The sequence below is a fragment of the Sorex araneus genome, chromosome 3, assembly GCF_027595985.1.
Source record: "Sorex araneus isolate mSorAra2 chromosome 3, mSorAra2.pri, whole genome shotgun sequence".
NCBI classification, from domain to species: Eukaryota; Metazoa; Chordata; class Mammalia; order Eulipotyphla; family Soricidae; genus Sorex; species Sorex araneus.
This window is the reverse complement of record NC_073304.1, coordinates 9,402,112-9,421,535: the sequence shown is the minus strand read 5'-3', so window position 1 is coordinate 9,421,535 and position 19,424 is coordinate 9,402,112. Positions and strand designations below refer to the sequence as shown.

At 63.7% G+C, this 19,424-nt stretch overlaps 1 protein-coding gene across 2 annotated transcripts in view; it reads left to right on the top strand.

Annotated features, from left to right (window-relative positions):
* SLC24A4 (solute carrier family 24 member 4) overlaps window positions 1-19,424 on the top strand; it is a 130,131-nt gene that overhangs the window by 86,570 nt on the left and 24,137 nt on the right. The window contains exons 4-12 of one of the 2 annotated variants that reach the window (XM_055130630.1): window positions 1,727-1,801; window positions 2,580-2,664; window positions 3,562-3,665; window positions 4,098-4,172; window positions 6,111-6,136; window positions 7,513-7,566; window positions 8,922-9,007; window positions 12,118-12,323; window positions 16,979-17,183. In XM_055130630.1, the coding sequence (XP_054986605.1) occupies window positions 1,727-1,801; window positions 2,580-2,664; window positions 3,562-3,665; window positions 4,098-4,172; window positions 6,111-6,136; window positions 7,513-7,566; window positions 8,922-9,007; window positions 12,118-12,323; window positions 16,979-17,183 (916 nt within the window). Of the gene's footprint in view, window positions 1-1,726; window positions 1,802-2,579; window positions 2,665-3,561; window positions 3,666-4,097; window positions 4,173-6,110; window positions 6,137-7,512; window positions 7,567-8,921; window positions 9,059-12,117; window positions 12,324-16,978; window positions 17,184-19,424 lie in introns of both variants that reach the window. The other variant, XM_055130629.1, reaches the window with a different exon arrangement.

Below are 19,424 nucleotides of genomic sequence, written 5' to 3'. Positions count from 1 at the left end.
GGAAGTGAGCCTGGCCACCGCGCCCCCTCCTTCTGCCAGCCAGCCCCCTGCGTGAGCTCACGGACCCCTTCATTCTGCCAGCTCGTCCTCTCGTTCTGCTGACTAGTCTGCCCAGCTTGCTATCTCGAGCTCCCGTTCTGCTAACTAGTCCGCTCTGGTGACTGGTGCCCCCTTCTGTCGACCACGCCCGTCCACTTGCTAACGACTCCTCCTGTGCTGCTCACTAGTCCCCTCGCTTCGCTAACCTGTCCCTGTATTCTGCTAACTAGTCCTCTCTGCTAACCGGCGCCCACCTCCTACTTATCTAGTCCCCTGATTCTGCTAACTAGTCCTCTTGGTCTGCTAACTAGTCCCCGTATTCTGCTAGCTGACCCCCTCAGAGAAGGTCCTGGCACCTCAGAGACAGATCTATGTTGCCCGAGCCTCTGTGTCTCAGGGGTCTCGCACCTTTTAGAGCAGGTGACCTGGGGCTGGAGCCATAGCACAGCGGGGAGGGCGTTTGCCTTGCACGCGGCCGACCCGGGTTCGATTCCCAGCATCCCATAGGGTCCCCTGAGCACCACCAGGGGTAATTCCTGAGTGCAGAGCCAGGAGTAACCCCTGTGCATCGCCGGGTGTGACCCAAAAAGGACAAAAAAAAAAAAAGAAAGAAGTTCACCGGCCAGTTCAGGGACAAACTTAACGCTGAGGAGGCAGATCCTGTGGCGGCCGCAGGGCCCAGGGCCGGCCGTGGAGGCGCCATCTTGGTCTCCTTGCTCAGGTGATTCTGAGGCTCTGGACTGGGCAGCCACCCCAGGTGGCCGCAGCTGCCGCATCTCCGCTGCCTTGGGTCACTGTTAGTGGTGAGGCACCTTGGCGGGGCGCTGGCTCCAGCCTTGCTCTTCTGTCTGTCACTAGGGCGTCCGTCCCTCTGCCAAGGCCGGCTCACTCGAGTGTGAGGCTCCAGCCCCCTTGTGCAAGGTCCTGGGCCTCGCCTCTCCCTTCAGCCTCTCTTGTTCCCTCCCCCTGCCTCACCCTTGCTCTCTCCTCCCAGCCCCGGGTGTCCCAGCTGTCCCTCACCTGCCATAGATACACTCTGGCCCCAGGATCTTTGCATGTGCTGCTTCCCAGGCAGTGACGGAGGTTTTGTCTGTTTGTTCCCCTCTCGGGTGACTTAGAAGAGGCATTTTGGGGTGTCCTCAGCCATCATCTCAGATGGCCAGACTAGTACCTGGAGGGGCGGGCAGTGTGGCCCAGCAGTAGGGCACTTGCTGTGCAGGCAGGAGGCCCTGATTTCCATTCTTGGTGCCACAAAACAGACCAAATCGTTACAATGGCCCCTGGTCGTGGTGGGTGGACAGGGCGAGGCAGGGTGGTCTACAAACTGTTTCAGACATCTACACTCCTCTAACTCTGTCACTGAAACGATGGCCAGGCTGAGACCCAGCAATGTGACTGACCCAAGGCGGCCTGGCATTCGAACCCGGGACCAGCCCTGGGCGTGGGGGTGCCAAGGGCGGTGCCTGCTGGCCGTGTGGGGTGAGTGGCTGCGTGGAACGTGGACAGGGCTCCTTCTGCACCGGCCACTAGTCCCAGCCTCAGTTTCCCTGAAGTCCTGGAGGGCATGCGTGTCCGAGGGCCTGCGTGCGTTTTGTGCTGAGCTCTGCCCCTGCAGGCAGGGGTGGGGGGTGCGTGCCTCGTGGCCGGCTGGCTGACCCCTGGCGGACGCTCCGCCCCCTCCCTGCAGGCTCTGTACATGTTCTACGCCCTGGCCATCGTGTGTGACGACTTCTTCGTTCCGTCTCTTGAGAAGATCTGTGAGGTATGCAGGGCCGCGTGGGGTCCCCTGTGAACAGCAGGACCCAACGGGGGGCACTCGTGGTGGCCCCAGGACCCTGGCTTTCATCCGTGACTTGGACTGAGGGGCCTCCCGGGACTCGGCAGAAGGATCAGGCCCAGCCCCCACCCTCAGGGTCCGTCTGGCCAGCCAGTGGGTGGACACACACTCAGGGGCGCCCTCTGCAGTGACCCCAGAGTCCGGCTGGGTCTGGGGGCAGGGGGTGCTCAGGGCCCAGCCCGGCCCTGCACCGGGGCCTGGCCCAGCCGTGCCGGGGACACTCGGGCTCCACTGGCCGTGTTCAAGGGCCACCCCCGATGTGGCTCGGGGCCTCGGGGTGCCGGGGTGGGACTGGGGAGCAGCATCTGGTGGGCTTGCACCCCAGCCCCCGCCCGCTCCCCCTTGTACCTCCCGGGGTCAGGGGGCAGAGGCAGCCCGGCCAGGCGGGTTCCAAGGGACCCCCATCGCCACGGTTTCTCCAAGCCCCCAAGCCCCGGAACCACCTTCTTGATTGGATGGGGAGGGGGGAGGGCCCCGTGGCCGCCAGTCCCAGCGCCAGGCCAGCACCCGGGGAGGCTGGGGGACTCGGCCGTGAGCACCCCAACATAGCAGGGCCGCCGAGCTCTGCTGTCCTGCCGGGCCCTCAGCTCTGGGGACCCAAACCTGAGGCCGGGGCCGTCCGGGTGTTGGGGTGGGGGCGCGTGTGAGCCCCCCAGGCCCTGCGAGCCCCTGCCTGCCCCTCACAGCCCACGGTCTCTTCCAGAAACTTCACCTGAGTGAGGACGTGGCTGGAGCCACCTTCATGGCCGCGGGCAGCTCCACCCCCGAGCTGTTCGCCTCCATCATCGGTAAGCGACCCCCAGGCATTTCCCCACACCGCAGACCCCCACTCCCCACCTGTACTCTCCGCCCCCCGTCACCCCCACATCCCCAGGCCCCCCGGCCCTAACCCCGCACTCCCCACTGCCGATTCCCACGGCCCTGCACAGCCCACAGCAACCCTCGCACACCCACACCCCCCCACACCCACACCCTGCCCCACACCCACACCCCACCCCACACCCACACACCACACCCCGCCCACACCTAAACACCCACATCCACACCGACACCCGCCCCACACCCGTGGCTCCCCCAGCCCCCACCCGCCGAGACCCAGGGTCCTGGGAGTAGCCTGGGCCTTGGGTCCTCCCTCTTCTCCGTAAAGGAGAGTTGGGGAGCAGGAAAGCAGATGAGCCGTTTCCTGGGGGGCCGTTTCTTCAGGCCCAAGGAAATGTTCCAAACTCAAGAGTGTGGTGATGAGCCCCCCCATGCGATGAGACAGAGAAAGTCCCCCAAATCGAGGCCGCTTCCTGTGTGTATGTGTGTGTGTGCATGTGTGTGCACATGCATGTGTGTGGTGTGTGCATGTGTATGTGCATGTGCATGCATGTGTGGTGTGTGCGTGTGTAGTGTTTGCATTTATGTGTGGTGTGTGAGTGCATGTGTGTGTACATGCATGTGTGTGGTATGTGCGTGTACGTGTGTGTACGTGTGCATGTGTGTGTGCATGTGTGTGGTTTGCATGTGTGCATGCATGCATGTGGGTGTGGTGTGTGTGCACATGTGCGTGTGTGTGTGTGTAATTTCTCAGGACCCCTGCTCCCCTCGGGAGGGGCTGGGACCCCCCAGCACCCTTCGGGTCCATCTGAGAGGGGCGGGGCGAGAGCTGGAGCCTGCACAGGCGCTGAGGGCATCTCCCCCAGGGGTGTTCATCACGCACGGCGACGTGGGGGTCGGCACCATCGTGGGCTCAGCCGTCTTCAACATCCTCTGCATCATCGGCGTCTGCGGGCTGTTCGCGGGCCAGGTGGGTGCTCTCCTCGTGTGCGAGGGATTCCCAGGCCCCTGCTATGCGCCCTGGGCCCCCATGGCCAGAGCGCCTGGGCTCTCTCTGTGCCCCCTGGCAGCCGTGTCCTGGGCGGATGGGAGAACCTGCTGGAAGCCTGACCTGGGCTTCTGGAAGCTTCAGGGTCGGCCTTGGGTTCAGGGGGCTGAGGCGGGCCTGTGCGGGCCTGTGCGGGCTCACGTCCTGGGGAGGGGTGCGGCTCCAGGGAGCGCAGGGGAGGTGAGGTGCTGGCCAGCCCCCCTCCACCAAGCCGAGTCCGGACACCGAGGCAGTCACCAAGGTGGGCTCGTGTCCAGGAGCCCCTGGCCTCCTGCCAGTGAGGCCGCAGTGCTTTGTCCCTGGAGGGGCGCCGGGCAGCCTGGCCGTCCCCGTGCCTGACACGCGTGCTCGCAGGTGGTGCGCCTGACGTGGTGGGCCGTGTGCCGGGACTCCGTGTACTACACTCTCTCCGTCATCGTGCTCATCGCCGTGAGTGCTCCCCGCCCCTGATGCGAGGCTCGGGGCCCCTGCGGGGTGGGGGGAAGGGAACCAGGGGCTCCCGATGGCGGGGGGGGGGCGGCCTCCCTGGGGTCTCAACATAGCCCTAGATGGGAAAGCACAGGATGCAGGCCAGGGCGTGGGCAGCTCGAAGGGAACATGGGTGTGTGGGGCTGGGCTCAGGACACGGGCGCACACACAGGGCCCCACGTGCCACGGCGCTCACTCACGGCCCCGTGGGCTTCCTCTCCCAGTGCCACCAACGTCCCTAGGCTCAGCGGCAACATTCGCCAGCTCCGCTGCTGCAGGCCCAGCGGGCGGCTCGGCCCGGTCCTCTAGTGGTGTGTAGGCGTCCTGGGGTGCTGGGCACAGGCCCATATGTGCGGTGGCCACTGGCCGGTCCAGGTTGTCTGGCTCGGGGTTTTCCTTAGTGTATTCCACGCAGCACGGCGCCGCTGGTGGCCGTAGCACGGGGGCTGGGGAGAGGGTGGCTCCTCACTTGTCGGCCCGTCCCCACGTTGCCTGGGGCAAGGCTGAGGGCGGGGGCCACTCCTGGGGCAGGAAGGCCAGGATCCAGGACCCCCGGGCACACAGGGGGCCGGGCCCAGCTGGCATCCGTGAGTAAGATCACTCACGTGGAAGGGACGCGGCTGCCCCTGCGAGTGTCTGTCTGGGCACGTGAAGCCCTTGCTGGCGCCGCCGGGAGCTGTGTGGGGCCGACACGCACCAGCTCGGACAGACGCCTGTGAGGCCCCGGCCCCCGTGAGGGGTTCTCCAGGGTGACAAACGACTCCCGGTCACAGTAGAGTGGAGACAGGCCTGGGGCTCGCCCCCGTTGACTGGAACCTCGAAGTGCCAAAGCCCCATCAAGCTGTGCTGTGCCCAGGACACAGTGCTCCCCTGAGCACTTGAGCCTTCAGCCCAGACTCCCTGGCGTGGGGGAAGGACTCCAGGCTGCTCGCAGCGTCTGGGCCTCCGACGTTGCTGGCTCTCCAAGGGTTTTGTAAAAATGCAGTGTCCCTCGGTGAGTGCCACCAGCGCCCCCCCCCCCAGCGATGGTACTGGGCTCCCCTCTGCCTGGAGTCCCGGGGTTCTCTCTAGGATGCCCAACTACGACCACCCTGGCTGTGGTCCCCAAAGCAACTCCCATGACTGCCAGCAGGGGGCGCACCGCATCCCCGGCCAGACCGCACCCTGCCCCTGCATCTCCTTAGGGACCCTGGTGTCCCTGAGATCAGATTGGGCCAGGTCGAACTGGGCACAGGGGCCTGCTCTGACACACGCCCCACTCATCTGTGTCTTGTGTGCAAGAGGCAGGGGCATCAGGAAAGATGTCACAGATTCATAAACACGTTCATTGATACCTTACAGGTAATGCTTATGTGTGCGTGTATAGACGTACATGCAACACACACACTCGGGTAGATATATACATATATATGGACTTATGTACATAATGTACATGCATAGGTCGACCCATACTATAGGTAGTTCCATAGGTATGTGCACAGAACACATACATATGGTACACCTACATAGGTACGTGCACAGGACACATACATAACAGTATATTCATCGGTATATACATCTGTAATACATCTGTATTGCATCAGTAGAACGTAAAGACACCCGCAGAAACTTTCATAGGTACAAAATACTTAAGTCAATCCACATGTACATGAGGCCCGAGAAGGGTAGCAACTCACTGTGTGGACCCCAGCAGCCCCTGGGAAGCTCAGTGGCAGGGCCATCTCTCTGGGGGGTCCACACTAGGCGGCTGCCTGTCCTGCTCCCGCTGGCCCAGGTCTCCGTGCGGGCGGCAGCGAGGGGCGTGGCCTCTACACGCACGCGTCGTGCCGCGCTTGGAGAGATTTTGCTCTTTCCTCGCAGTAAATGCGTCCCCCTCCCTGTGTTTCTTTTGCTTTGCAGTTTATATACGACGAAGAAATTGTGTGGTAAGTCTGAAAAGTTTGTTTCTTACTGCCGGTGCCCAGCCCAGCTGGGATCGCGGACTTGCGAGCGTCTTTCCCGGCCGGGAGCACTGGACCCTGAGGAGGCACAGAAGGGAGCTCGTCCTTAGCTAAGCTCACACCTGCCTCTGTCCCTGCAGCGTGACGAGGGTGGTCCCTTCCCTGTCCCTCCCCTGCCCGATGGCATCGCAGAGCCCAGCTAGCAAGGGGTGTAGAGAGTGGCCTGGGCAGAAGCCCAGGCTGGGGAGGGGTGCGGTACCCAGAACCGGGTCGGGGGCTGCTGTGGAGGCTGAGGGAGGTGACAGGTGTCCCGGGCTGACCTCGGGAGGCGTCTCAGCTACAGCCAGGCCAGGGCAAAGATCCTGCCCTCCCCCGGCACAGAAGCCAACTCCAGCTGCTTCCAAACTCTCATGGCCAGAAGCGAAATATGTCAGATAATCTCCAGTGAAACCTAGGGACCCCCCGAGCCCCCAATGACACGGAGGTAGGATTTTCAAGAGCCAGGAAGTACAGCCCGAGGAGGTGGTGCCAAGGGCTGGAGCCAAGCGTCCTGCGGCCCCTGAGCCAGGCCCCGGGACAGCGTGGCCCCCGGTACCCCACAGGGTGGGGCCTTGGTGGTTTCTGAGCATCTCTAGGGCGGCCCCTGGGCGGGAAGAGACCCCTGAGAGAACCACTCCTCCCTCCTCACCCTGTGTGCCTCGGGGCACCCCACTCCAGGGTCTGGCTTTCAGCTGCACACGGAGTTGGGGGTTCGGGGGTCTCCCCACCCAGGGTCCCTCTGTGGACCCGCTGGCCCCGGCTGTGTTTCCTGGGTTTTGGTTTGGGGTCACACCCAGCAACGCTCAGGGGCTACTCTGCACTCAGGAATGGCTCCCGGCCTTGCTCTGGGGACCAGAGGGCATGCCGGGGACCTCACCCGGGGTGGCTGCGTGCGCGGCAAGCGCCCTCCCCTCTGCGCTGCTGCCCCTGCCCCTGCCCCTGGTCTCGCCCGGGAAACACCCCAAATACTGACGTCCCAGGCAGGCGCCTCCTCGGCTGCATGGTGCTGGGTGCCCCCTCCCAGAAAGATCCCCGCCCTGCCCCTCGGTTCTGTAGCTCCCAGACACCCACCTGCAGGTACCCACAGAACCACAGGCCCCTGAGTCAGGACCTCAGGTGACCCGGTGGGCCCAGGGCCCGTCTGCATTGCTCAAGGCCCCTTCTCTGCCTGGCTCCTGCGCCAAGAGGAGGCTCTGACCCCTGTTGTCCCAGGGCACCAAGGGTGCCCCCCTCAGCCTCTGGGCCCCCAAGAGACGGCAGGGCCCGGGAGGGAGGGCCGGCCCGCCCCACGCTCTGACGGCTGTGTCCTGTGTCTCTTTGAGGTGGGAAGGCCTGGTGCTCATCGTGCTGTACGTGTTCTACATCCTCATCATGAAGTAAGTGCCCTGCTCCCCGCCCCCCATCCAGCCGCCCCCTCCCTCTGGGCCATCCGAGTGGGGGGTCCGAGCAGACGCAGTTCTGGGGTGCGATCCACACCCGGGCCGGGGGGCCTCCTGTGGGTGGGTGGGTGGCAGGTGAAAGACGAGACGGCCCCCCCACTTCCTGCTGAAGCTCAGGGCCCCGAGGTGGCCCCTTTCTCACCGTCTGTACAGCTACAGGGATCCTTTTCGGGGAAATGCAGGCCGGGCTCAGGGCTGGGGGGTGGTGCCTGGGGAACCCTATGGAACAATCAGTGTTCCAGAACGTTCCAGCACATTCTGGCACATTCCACCATTCCACCCGCATTGAGTGTGGATGGACTCAAGAACAGGCTGAGTGAATGTGCCCAAATGTCAGCCGAACCACGGGGGCACTCAGTAACACACGGGCTCTGGGGACAGTGATGGAGGCCAAGAGGGCGGGTGGGTGATTCCCAGGGTCGCCAGGGAGGGACTCTGCGGGGGGCCGGGGCAGTGTGGCCGTTGATGCCCATGGCAGTGGCACAGCCCCACGGGGGCCAGGAAGGTCCCAGAATCCTGCGTTCCCAACAGGAAGCAGTGGCCGGGGAGGGGTCAGCAGTAGGGGCCGGCCCGGCCGTGAGGCTGCGTGTTCTGCTCCCCTGGGCTCCCGAGCACTGTAACCGAAAGGGAGCCAAGTGAGGGGGGTGTGCTGGAGCCATGGCACGGCGGGGAGGGTGTTTGCCCTGCACGCAGCCAGCCTGGGCTTGGCCCCCGGCCACCCCCTAGGGTACCTGAGCCCCACCAGGAGTGACCCCTGAGCACAGAGCTCTGAGCACCTCTGGGTGTGACCCCAAGGAAAAGACAAAGAACAAGGGGAGTTACGAGAGATTCGTCCATGCACAGCCCCCCCATCACCGCTGCCCGGCACCCCGAGAAAGCCCCACAGGGGCTCCCTCGAGCGTTCGGGGTCCGGGGGTCTGAGTGCTGGGGTCCTGCGGCAGCTGTTGGGGGCTGGGGCCCAGGCAGTCACTCCTTGGTGGGCGTGGGGGGTGGGGTGGAGACAGGCCTGGGGGCCCTGACTGGGGCTATGGGTGGGACACGGGGATGGGAGTGAGGTAGGGAGGTGGGGGGCCTGCCCCCAGCTATGGGTGGGACACGGGGATGGGAGTGAGGTGGGGAGGTGGGGGGCCTGCCCCCAGCCGTGGGTGGGACGATGGTGATGGGGGCCCCAGACTTGAGCCTCTTCAGAGCCTGGAGCCCAGTAGGCGCAGGGAAGCCCTGCCTGGACCCCCGCCCCCGCCCCACGGACACCCCTCCCGGGCCTCCCCCACAGCCGTGCCCCCGCCCGCCAGGTACAACGTGAAGATGCAGGCCTTCTTCACCATCAAGCAGAAGACCGTGGCCAACGGCAACACGGTCAGCAGCGAGCTGGAGGACGGTAATGAGCCCTGTTGCCTGGACGACCCCTCGGTGCCATTGCTGGGGCCAGGTAAGGCTGAGCAGACAGGAGCGGCCCCTTCCCGCACACACACCCACCCACCCCCAGGCCGCCCCTCGAAAGGACCTTCCTGCCCGAGCAAGACTCGGCAGGAAGTGAGTCTTCTCTGGTGATGACGCCAGATCGGTCAGGCGGAAGGAGCCCCGGGGGTCCCTCCCGGGGGCCTCCCTATGCCCCCCACCCCCAGGTATGAGGCCGGGGCCAGGGCGCCGAGGCCGTGGCGGGGAGAGCCCCCCCTGCTGCGTCTCCGGTAGGGACACAGTTGTGAGGGTCATGACCCCGAGGACCCCAGGGAAGGCAGCCATGGAGAGATCCAGCCCTGTGGCGCACGGAACGGAGTTTGGATCCCGCAGTGGCGGGGCCTTGGGCCCCCAATCCAGGCGCCGCCCACTGTGTCCACTTCCCTGAGCCCACCTCCCTGGCCCGTAACCCGGCCGGTCTCCGGGTGATCATGGTGCTGGCAGGGAGGGGCTCAGAGAGCAGCTGGTCCCGTGGGGCTCTCTCCCCTCCCCGCCCCTGCGGCTCTGAGCAAGCCTGCGTGATGGCTGGTGGAACCAGGGGTCTCAGAGGGACCCCAGGGAGCTCACTCTCCTTGGTCCCCTTCCTGATCTCCACCAGGGCGGGACCTTTCCTGACCCCGCAACTCAGCCGGGCCTGCTCTGCCCGTCTCTCGGGCCACCCAGGTCCAGCTCAGAAAGACTCTGGCTGTTCGGACGCGGGTCGGGGCGTGCTCGTCTGTGGGACCCCCGGCCATGGGCTCTGACTCCAGACACAGGGGGCTTCACACTCCCTCTCTCAGGGCCACCGAGTCTCAGAGGAGGGGGGAGTCTGTGTCCCGGGCCCCTCCAGACCCACAGGCTGGCAGGGAGAATGTGGGCAGGGAATCCCGGGCCTTGGGCAGTGCCCGCCTGCTCGGTGCCACCCACGCTCGGGGCCCCAGCAGCCCCCCAGGGGGTGGGTTCCTCCAGACCCTGTTTCTCAGCCCCTCCCGCCCCGGCCCTGGGTCTCTGCCCGCCACCTGCTGTGCAGCCAGGGCCCGGGAGCGCCCCGTGTCAGCTCTGGCTGAGAGGACACGGAGAGGAGGCAGGGACAGGCGGGAGCAGGCCTCCCTGCGGCCAGGGTGGGGTGCAGCCGCCCTCCCCGTGGGGTGCTCTCCGCTCCCCGCCGTGTCCACCACAGCACCCGAGGGGCAGGCTCAGGCGCCCCGTGAGACGGACACGCTGCCCCAGCCCAGCCCCCGAGACACAGCCCGTTCCCTCCTGCCGTGCTCAGGGCCATAACCCCGGTGGGCTCAGCCTCATTGGCGGGGGGGGGGGGGGCGGGAGAGCGTCCCCCAGCTTGGTTCTGGGTTCCCTAGCAGGGGTCCCCACCCCACCCCTGTAACTCTCAGCACATGTTCCACCTCCGTTTCCGTCCTATTCAAGAGCTCAGGGTGCCAAGCTGAGACCCGGAGCAAGGCTGGAGATGGACTTGGGGTCCCGCCTCTCTCTGCTGGCGGGTGGGCACCCAGTCCCCAAGGCCTCCTTGACCCCCAAGGCCCTTTTCCAGGCTGCCCCGGGCCCCACGAGGGGGTAGCAGAACCCAGCTCTGAGTCGTCCTTGAGTTTCCCTGCTGGGAGCTGCCCTGGACCCCCACGGGGCGGCCTCTTGGGCCTCTGGGCTGGTGACCCATTGCCCCTGCCTTAGGAACTGCTACCCCCGGGTGTCCCCCTCTCCCATGGTAGGACCCCGCACGGGGCTGCAAGCGTAGGGGAGCCCTGTGTGCTTGCTTTAGGGAACAAGGCCTCCCGCCCCCTCCCCCCATGAGGGACTGAGCCGGGGAACCCAGCCCCCTGAGAGCGGTGGCCACTCCCAAGGCCCCCCGGCCTTGGGGTTCCCCGAGCAGAATCCCCGCTACTAACACCCTCCAATAACTCGGCGCCCCCCTCGAGGATGGCGCCCCAGACCCCGGCCTCCACCGCACGCTAACCCAATCTGGCAGCCCGCCCGCGGCCTCTGCCTCTTAACTTCTGCTCTTCCGAATTGTAAGTAACTCGCTTGTGCCCCGGCCGTAACACGCACCCCCGATGGAGCCACGCGCGTCCCCTCCACGCCTCGCGGGAGGTTGGTGGCCATCTCTGACCAGTGCATGCCCCCTCCCCGTGCCCCCAGCTTGTGTCTAACCCCCACGTCTCCTGTCTGCTGAGCCTTGCTTCCTGGGGGTGAGGGCGTGCGGGTGGGGGGGTGCAGCGGTGTGTGGGCTACTGCGCCTTTGCATAAGGGGCACCCCAGAACTGAGATGCAGTGCAGGGGGGTGGGTCTGACTACTCTAGCAGCCCCCCAGGAGGGGAAGACCGGAATTCCATTCTTAGACCCTCCTGGGGGTGCTGAGAAAAATGTGCCAGCCCCGAACTCAGAAAAGCCAGGCCTGGGGGACTTGGAGGGAGGGTGCTACGCCCCCTGGAGGCCAGAGTGAGTACAGTGCTCTCCTCTGACTACAGTGCTTATCATAGGGAAGATGCAAGATGTAAGACCCTCTGTAGGGTCTTACAGCCTCTTTTGGGGGCTGGGAGCTCTTTCTTTGTCCCCCAGCTGCTCTGCAGAGAACAGCTAGACGCATGTGCCCCGTAGGGTAGAGATGGTCCCCCTCATGGGGGCTCGAGAGCTAGTGCATTCTGGTGCTTCCCAGCATTTTCCCTCCTGGGCTCCCAGCCGGTTGGTAACGTGTCAGTGTGACCTTTGTGAATACGGGGACTGGGAGGTCCTGCTCTGGGCAGCAGGGAGAGCCCCCCTGTCTGTGCGATGGGGCATGGGGCCTGCTGGTGAGGCTGGAGTTAGCCAAGCCCCAGAAGAGGGGGACCCCCATCTGGTGGAAGGGCTTGGGGGTGGGGAGTTTCTGCTCCCGAGTGACTCTGGGGGAGTCCCTGGGGGTCCCGGTGATGCCCCAAGCCAGCAGGCTTGTCTCCACACGCGGCAGGGTCCCGGCCGGGCTGTGGGGGCGAGTCTGCAAAGCGAGGGGACGCCAGTTGGCGCTGACTTGCCCCCCCCCTCGGCTGCTGTCCCCATCGCCAGGACCCCATGCCCAGCGGGGGGTGGTGCTGGACACGGTGAAGGAGGAGCCGCAGAACAGCAAGACCCCGGTGGTGATGGTGGACGAGGTGATGAGCTCCAGCCCGCCCAAGCTGGGCTTCCCCGAGGCCGGCCTGCGCATCATGATCACCAACAAGTTCGGGCCCAGGACCCGGCTGCGCATGGCCAGCAGGATGATCATCAACGAGGTGCGCGGCACAAAGGGCCCCAAGAGCCAGGGTGGGGGGCGGGGTGATGCTCTGCCCGGCTGGCACCCAGGGCAGAGAGGGGGGCAGGGCACCAACTCGGGACTTTTCCCTCTGGGTCTCCATCTCAGCTCCAGTTTTGTGCCCACTCTCTTCTTTGTATCACTTTGTTTTGCTGCCATCCCGTTGCTCATCGATATGCTCGAGCGGGCGCCAGTAACGTCTCCATTCATCCCTGCCGCGTGCTAGTGTGGCCCCATGGCATATTGGGGGCTCTTTCAGGATCAGGGGAGTGAGGACGTCGTTGTTACTGTTTTTGGCATATCGAGTATGTCACGGGTACCTTGCCAGACTCTGCCATGCGGGCGGGCGGGATTCTCTCAGTAGCTTGCTGGGCTCTCCGAGAGGGATGGAGGCTTTCTGGGCAGCCTCTAATCGCCTTTACAGGTGTTCCCAGTCTATTGAATGTAAGCTTTTGGTCGACTGGCATGTTGTAAAGATCTGCATACTGACAAACACGCACCTGCCTGCGTCTCTGGGCAGCACCTGGGACATCTGTGGCCTCAGGTTGATCTCCTTGAGATTGATGGAGTGTGCCCGGAGGTTGGTGAGCAGCTGGCAGAGCAGGACCCTATCAAGGAGGGTCTGTGCCAGGTCGAACACCTGAGTTGAGTCCCAGGTCACCTAGTGGTTGGCTGACAGCACCCCACAATGGATGAGCCACCGCCCTCACTGCTGCCACGTGTATCCCATCTCCCCGCCCCAAGCCACGCCCTCATTTCCCTTCGCCCCGCCCAAGCCAACCCCTATTCAGTCACCTGGACCCAAGCATGCCTTGGTCCATCTTCCTGTCCTAAGCCACGCCCCATCCCATCTCTCCGCCCCCAAGCCACGCCCCATTTCCTTCTCCCCGCCCAAGCCGCGCCCCCACATCTTCGCCCGCCCCCTCCAGTCTTCTGCTTTTGTGTGCACGCACATGGGTGTGTGCATGCTCGCGGGCATAGCGCCCTCTGCTGAGTGCAGGGATCTTTCTGGGGAACCTGCCGTTGTTTGCAGAAGTCAGGTGGCCCTGCTCCAGAAGGTTCTGGATTTGGAACCCTTCTGCTTTGATTGCACACATAATGAGCCCTCTCTGTGGAAAGTTTATTAAGCAGGTAAACATCGCAAACTTGGGATCACTTTGAACCATTTGAGATGACAAAATGTCATCCGATGAGGGGCCAGAGAGATTGCACAGTGGGTAGGGCTCTGACTTGCATGTGGCTGACCTCGGTTCTATCCTTGGCACCCCAAGTAGTCCTCCCAGGTGCTATGAGGGGTGATCCCTGCATACAGAGCCAGAAGTAAGTCTTGAGCACCGTCAGTTATGGGCCCCCAAACCGAAGAAGGAAAAAGTGAAAACGTACTTTGGTGAAGTTTCATTGCATTCTGGGCATCTTTCATGGGCAGGATCGCCATGCCCACAGGGCAAGTGGTAGGGGGACCTCGCCTAGAGGGACTCAGGGCTTACCCCCAGTGGTGCTCATGGAAGCGTAGAGTATGGGGGATCAAACCTGCGGTCCCCACACTCCAAGCTGTGGCCCTTTAAGCTCTCTGCATCCTCCACCGCAGCCTCTTTCGTCCCAGCGACATTTGCCAAAGCTGAAGTTGGTCCCTAAGTGACACCTGTGTGTGTGTGGGGGGGGGGGGGGACTGATGCCTCCTGCTTCCCACCAGACAGGAGCGGGGAGGTGGAGACTGTGCTAGGTGTAGGTGTGAGGGGGCATGAAAGGGGGCTTACACGCTCCCTCACGCCAGGCTCCGCCTGCCCTGGCTCACAGGCTGAGAGGAGGGTGCCAAGGAGCCCTTCCTCCCTCCCGGGAGCCCCTGCTCAATCCTCTCCTTGGCTCCATGTGAGCTGGTCAGTGGTCAAACCAGTGTGAGTGGCTGGGTACCTGCCACATGCCCACAAGTGCATGGTTACCTGTTCTGAGGCTCACCTGTGCCAGGGCTTAGCTGTACCTGAGCTTACTTATTCTGGGGCTTACCTGTTCCGGATGGGGCTTACCTGTTCCTGGGCTTACCTGTTCCTGGGCTTACCTGTTCCAGGGCTTACCCTCCAGGCCCACTGTGTGATTGCACATGCTCATAGCACAGGTAATGCGTGCACAGTCACATAACTAACATGCGAGCAGAACAGGGGCTCCCACCCGAGTGAGTCTAGACTGCAAAAGTGAGGGCTGCATTGATTCTTGGGGTCCTCTAGTCCAGCCCGTCTGCCCCTCTTTTCTATTGCTTTAGCCCCTCGGTCACCCCCAGCACCTGCTGGCTGCCTTGTTCCGGCTCCTTCCTTGTGGCAGTTCCCTGATCTTCCGACAGCAGTGGCCGCCCCTAGTTTTCTCCTTGCCTCTACACATCCGTGGAACCAGCCGTCCTGCCCGGCATGGCCAGTCCTGCCCGAGGCTGACCCTGGACCTTCTCACTATTGCCTGTGGAAGCCTGTGTGCTTCTCTCCCAGCACAGGGACCTTCCCTCCCTGGTGTTGTGAACACACCCCAGAGAGCCTTGGATATCCTTTCCAGGGAAAGGTTCCAGGCACCCCCTGAGGCTAGTGTTGCGGCCCTCCCATCAGTACAACTCACAGTGCTTTGAGTCCTGCCCCCTTCTCACAGTTCCACCCTCACCCTGGTAGAGTGTCTGGTTTTCACGGGGAGAACGATCTGTCATCTAACTGGCGTTGACGGCAAAATATGGTCTCTGGCAGGGCTGGAGCCCCAGGCTTAGACCGCTTTCCTCTTTGGGGTGTAATTAAGTGGTAGGGATAAATGTATGTGGAAACTAAATTTCTCCGTCATCCCAGACATCATCCCATGCCCAAAACTAACATTAGGCAATTAACTGTCCCATTCCTCTTCCTAGAAGTAAAATACTCCATGTTCAATTGTGTCAGAGTTTGAAAATTCCAGCCACCACAAGGACAGACACATGGTCACAGAGCAAGGATAGGTGCTGGGTGCAGAGTCACAGAGCAAGGATAGGTGCTGGGTGCAGAGTTACAGAGCAAGGATAGGTGCTGGGTGCAGAGTCTCAGAGCAAGGATAGGTGCTGGGTGCAGAGTCACAGAGCAAGGATAGGTGCTGGGTGCAGAGTCACAGAGCAAGGATAGGTGCTGGGTGCAGAGTCTCAGAGCAAGGATAGGTGCTGGGTGCAGAGTCTCAGAGCAAGGATAGGTGCTGGGTGCAGAGTCTCAGAGCAAGGATAGGTGCTGGGTGCATGGTCACAGAGTATAGGTAGGTGCTGGGTGCAGAGTCTCAGAGCATGGATAAGTGCAGAGTACATGGCCACAGAGTACAGGTAGGTGCTGGGTACAGAGTATCAGCGCACAGATAGGTGCTGGGTGCACAGTACAGAGCACTGCCTTCAAGCACCTCGACTGATTCTCTCCTTGCCGTGGAAGAAGCTGGGAGGGGTCAAGTTCTCTGTCGCGTGATGGTCTCTACCACAAGGCCGAGCTAAGGTGGATCAGTCAGGACTTTTCATGAGACCCAGATAAAGATGAGCTGGGAAAAAGACAAACTGAGTCTCAGAATGGACTAAGTCTGTTGACTTCCCCAATGCGGCCTCAGCCTCTCCCTGCCCAGAGACACCCGCGTCTCTGGTGAGGAGCACCAGCTCCTGGCTGGGAGGAGGGGACCAGGCTTTCTCAGCTATCGTGAGAGGGGGGCAGGAAGGAGGCCGGTGGGTCTCAAGCACATTCCTGCTGTCTGGCACAGCCCAGCTCCCGTGGGGGCAGGACCCGGCTGCCCCTGCGAACGGAAGATGCGCAGTCGAGCCACACTTAGGTGCAGCCGTATACGACCGAGATACTCACACGAAGCGTGACAGTGTCAAGTGTTGAGAAGGATGCAGAGCCATTGCGTCTGGTGCCCGTATCCCATGGTTCACCAGAGCCCCCCTCGTGTCTGGCACCTGTACACCTAGACGCGCACCCTTGGGAAATTGGTGTATTTGTCCACAGAAACGCGTGTGCACAAATGCCCATAGCACCTTGCTTCCTGCTAACAGGAATGGGCAGCATCCCAGCTGCCTCTCGGCAGAAGATGCCGTTTGCATACCCACGCTGTGGAATACTACACAGCCCTCCCCCACCCACCCCAGAAAGACAAACTACCGCATGAGTGAATTACACAGCTGCCTGGCTGAGTAAAATAAGCCTCGCAGAGAAAAATCCACGAGAGTTGAATCCGTTTCTGTAAAATTCAAGCTCCGGAGGAACTGCTGATTATGAATATTGGAGCAGCGGCTGCCCTGTTGGCCTCTGAGCACTGGCTGGGGGGTGCTGCGGGCTGGGCTGGAGTCGTCCTGCTCCTGAGCTGCGCCCTGATACCAGCGTGCCTTGTGGGCAAGGTGCCCAGAGGAAACGGGCAGTGCCCCCCGCAGGGTGCCAAGGCAGCCTTGAGATGGGTTGTGGATGTCTGCTGGGGGAGCCGGGGTGTCCCCCAACATCCAGGGCGTGGCTGGGGTGTTGGGCGAGCACTGATAGAGGAGCCCCAGGGGTCAGGCGAGCACTGAGAGAGGAGCCCCAGGTGTCAGGCGAGCACTGAGAGAGGAGCCCTCGGGCCCGCGCAGCCTCGGCACGGGGGACGCCGTCTCAGACCCGGGGTGTGTCTCGCCCACAGCGGCAGCGGCTGATCAACTCGGCCAACAGCGTGGGCAGCAAACCGCTCCAGAACGGGAGGCACGAGAACATGGAGAATGGGAACGTGCCGCTGGAGAACGCCGAGGACGCCCCTCGGGAGCAGGAGCCCGCGCCGCCCGCCCCGCCGCCCCCCGCAGAGCCCGAGCCGGGCGAGGTGGCCTTCCTGTCACCCTTCTCCATGCCTGGTGAGTCGGGGCCCATGCCCGGGGGTGCTGGGGGGGGCACGACCTGGGTGGTGTCGGACACAGGCCTGCACCAACGGCCCTGACATGCACACACGCACGCACACACACAAGCTCACACGCACACGTGCCCACATGCATGCACACCCACCTGCACACACAGAATGCACACATGCACACACACATGCACACATGCATGCGCAGACATGCATGCACGCACGCACACATATACACGCACTCCTACATACACACACGCACGCACGCACACATGCCCATACATACGCACACACATGCATGCATGCATGCCCGCACACACGCTCACATGCACACACGCACACACATGCACGCCCACACGCATGCACGCACACACTCACATGCCACACCCCGCTGCTGTTTCCTGCCTGTGCTCAGACTCTCGATGTTCCATGCTGCCAGGATTTCTGGCCCAGCATAGCCCATGGGCTGGGACTTGGAATCTAGCACCACCAGTGACCCCAGAGAGTTCCGTCTCTCACCTTTGAGGCTACCTCCTTCTGCTCCCCACATTGGCTCAGGCTTGGGTGCATCTGCCTGGCTGGCCTCTGGCCTCTAGGGCCCAGTACCTTTGGGCTGATGGCTCCTCACTGGCCTCCTCTCTGCCCTTTGCCATCTCCCGGCCTCTGCTCCAACCCTGGCAGCCAGCAGCCTCCCAGTCCACCAGGGCTCCCCTGCCCCTGGGCCTTTGCACATGCTTGGCTGTGTGCAGTTTCTGTCATCTGAAGGGCTCAGCTTCCATGTCCCGCCCCTGGGTGGCACCTTCCCTGGCCTTCCTGTTGTTTGTCTGAACTGGGGCATCTCCGAACCGCAGGCACTGTGAGGGCAGCCTTCTTAGCTGCTGGTCACAGCTGTGGGGGGTCCAGTCTGTGCCCGTGGCTGAGCTCAGGGGCCCAGCAGCCCTACCCGGCGCTGCCTGCCTGCCGCTGTCTCTACCCCCATGTCCGAGCGGGTCTGAGTCCAGGAGAGATGCCAGGGTGGGAAGGGCAGCACCGACCTCGGTCAGCACAGCCGGGTCTTCAAGGTCAGGCAGGGGCTGGTGCTGATCGGGAGAGCACAGCTCTGAGAGCCCGTGTCCCTCCTGCCGCCCCGCCCGCGGCCTGGGGAGCAGCCCCCGCCGGGAGCACTGTCTTAGCGGGTGTCCTGGCTCATTCCAGAGCCCGCTGAGGCGGTCTCGGGAACTGTGGTCTGGGCACCTGCCCACCCTGGGGAGGGGGCCCTGGGACCCCAGAGGGTTGGTCTTCCTGGGCGTGGACCCGCCCCCGGGAGAGCAGAGCGGGGGATCTGGGAGGACGGCGTGTGCACCCCGAGAGCCGGCCCCACCTCCCCTCACCCAGAGTCTCCCCTGGGCCACCCCCAGCCCCTAGCACCACCCTCCGGCCCAGCTCCTCCCCGTGTCCATGGCAGGCTGGATGGACACTTGGCTGCGTCCCCAACGGAGGTCGGGGTCCTTGGGGCCTGGGGGTCAGACGCCAGCCAGGGTGGGGCGTGGCCGTAGTCCAGTGGGTGGTGGATCTGGGGGGTAGTGCCCCTGGGCATGTCCTGTCCTCCTGCCCCAGGGTGGGGAAGGGCCTGGCAGGACCCCACCGCATGAGGGGGGACCCCACGGCTGCCCCCAACTCCCGGCAGGAGGTGCTGGCGGTGGCTCCGTGCGGAGTCCCTGAAGCTGGGGTCCCAGAGGGCACCCACTGTGTCCTCCGTGGCGCGACCGCTGTCCCGCAGTGGACCCCAGGGCGAGGGCTGGGCCACTGCTGTCTAGAGGACTCCGGGGGCGGGGGGCTGAGCACTGTCCTGGAGGCCGCAGGGGCCACCTTCCCCCTCCAGCCAGAGCTGGGGACAGCCCCCTGCCTCCCCCCAGCCCAGGGTTTGGCGCGGGGGCTGCCCTGTCCTGCAGGAACAGGCCGGGCTTCCTGTGGGAGAGTCCCTTTGTGTTTCCCGGATGTGGCCCAGGGAACCCTGCGCCCCCCGCTGTGTGGGGCAGGGGGGGTGGGAAGGGAGCCACGGGCCAGCACCAGGTGGCATTTGGAGTGGTCAGCGGCCATGCCCGGCAGGAAGCCTTGGGGTCCAGCCCTTCTGCCCCGCTCACCGCCCCACCCCTCCTCGCTCCGTCTCCCCTGCTGCTTCTCTGGGTGCCAGGGGGGGAGGAGGGGAAGGAGGGAAGGGCAGGTGCGGGGAGGGGGAGCTGCGTCCCGTCCATCACATGGATCAGCC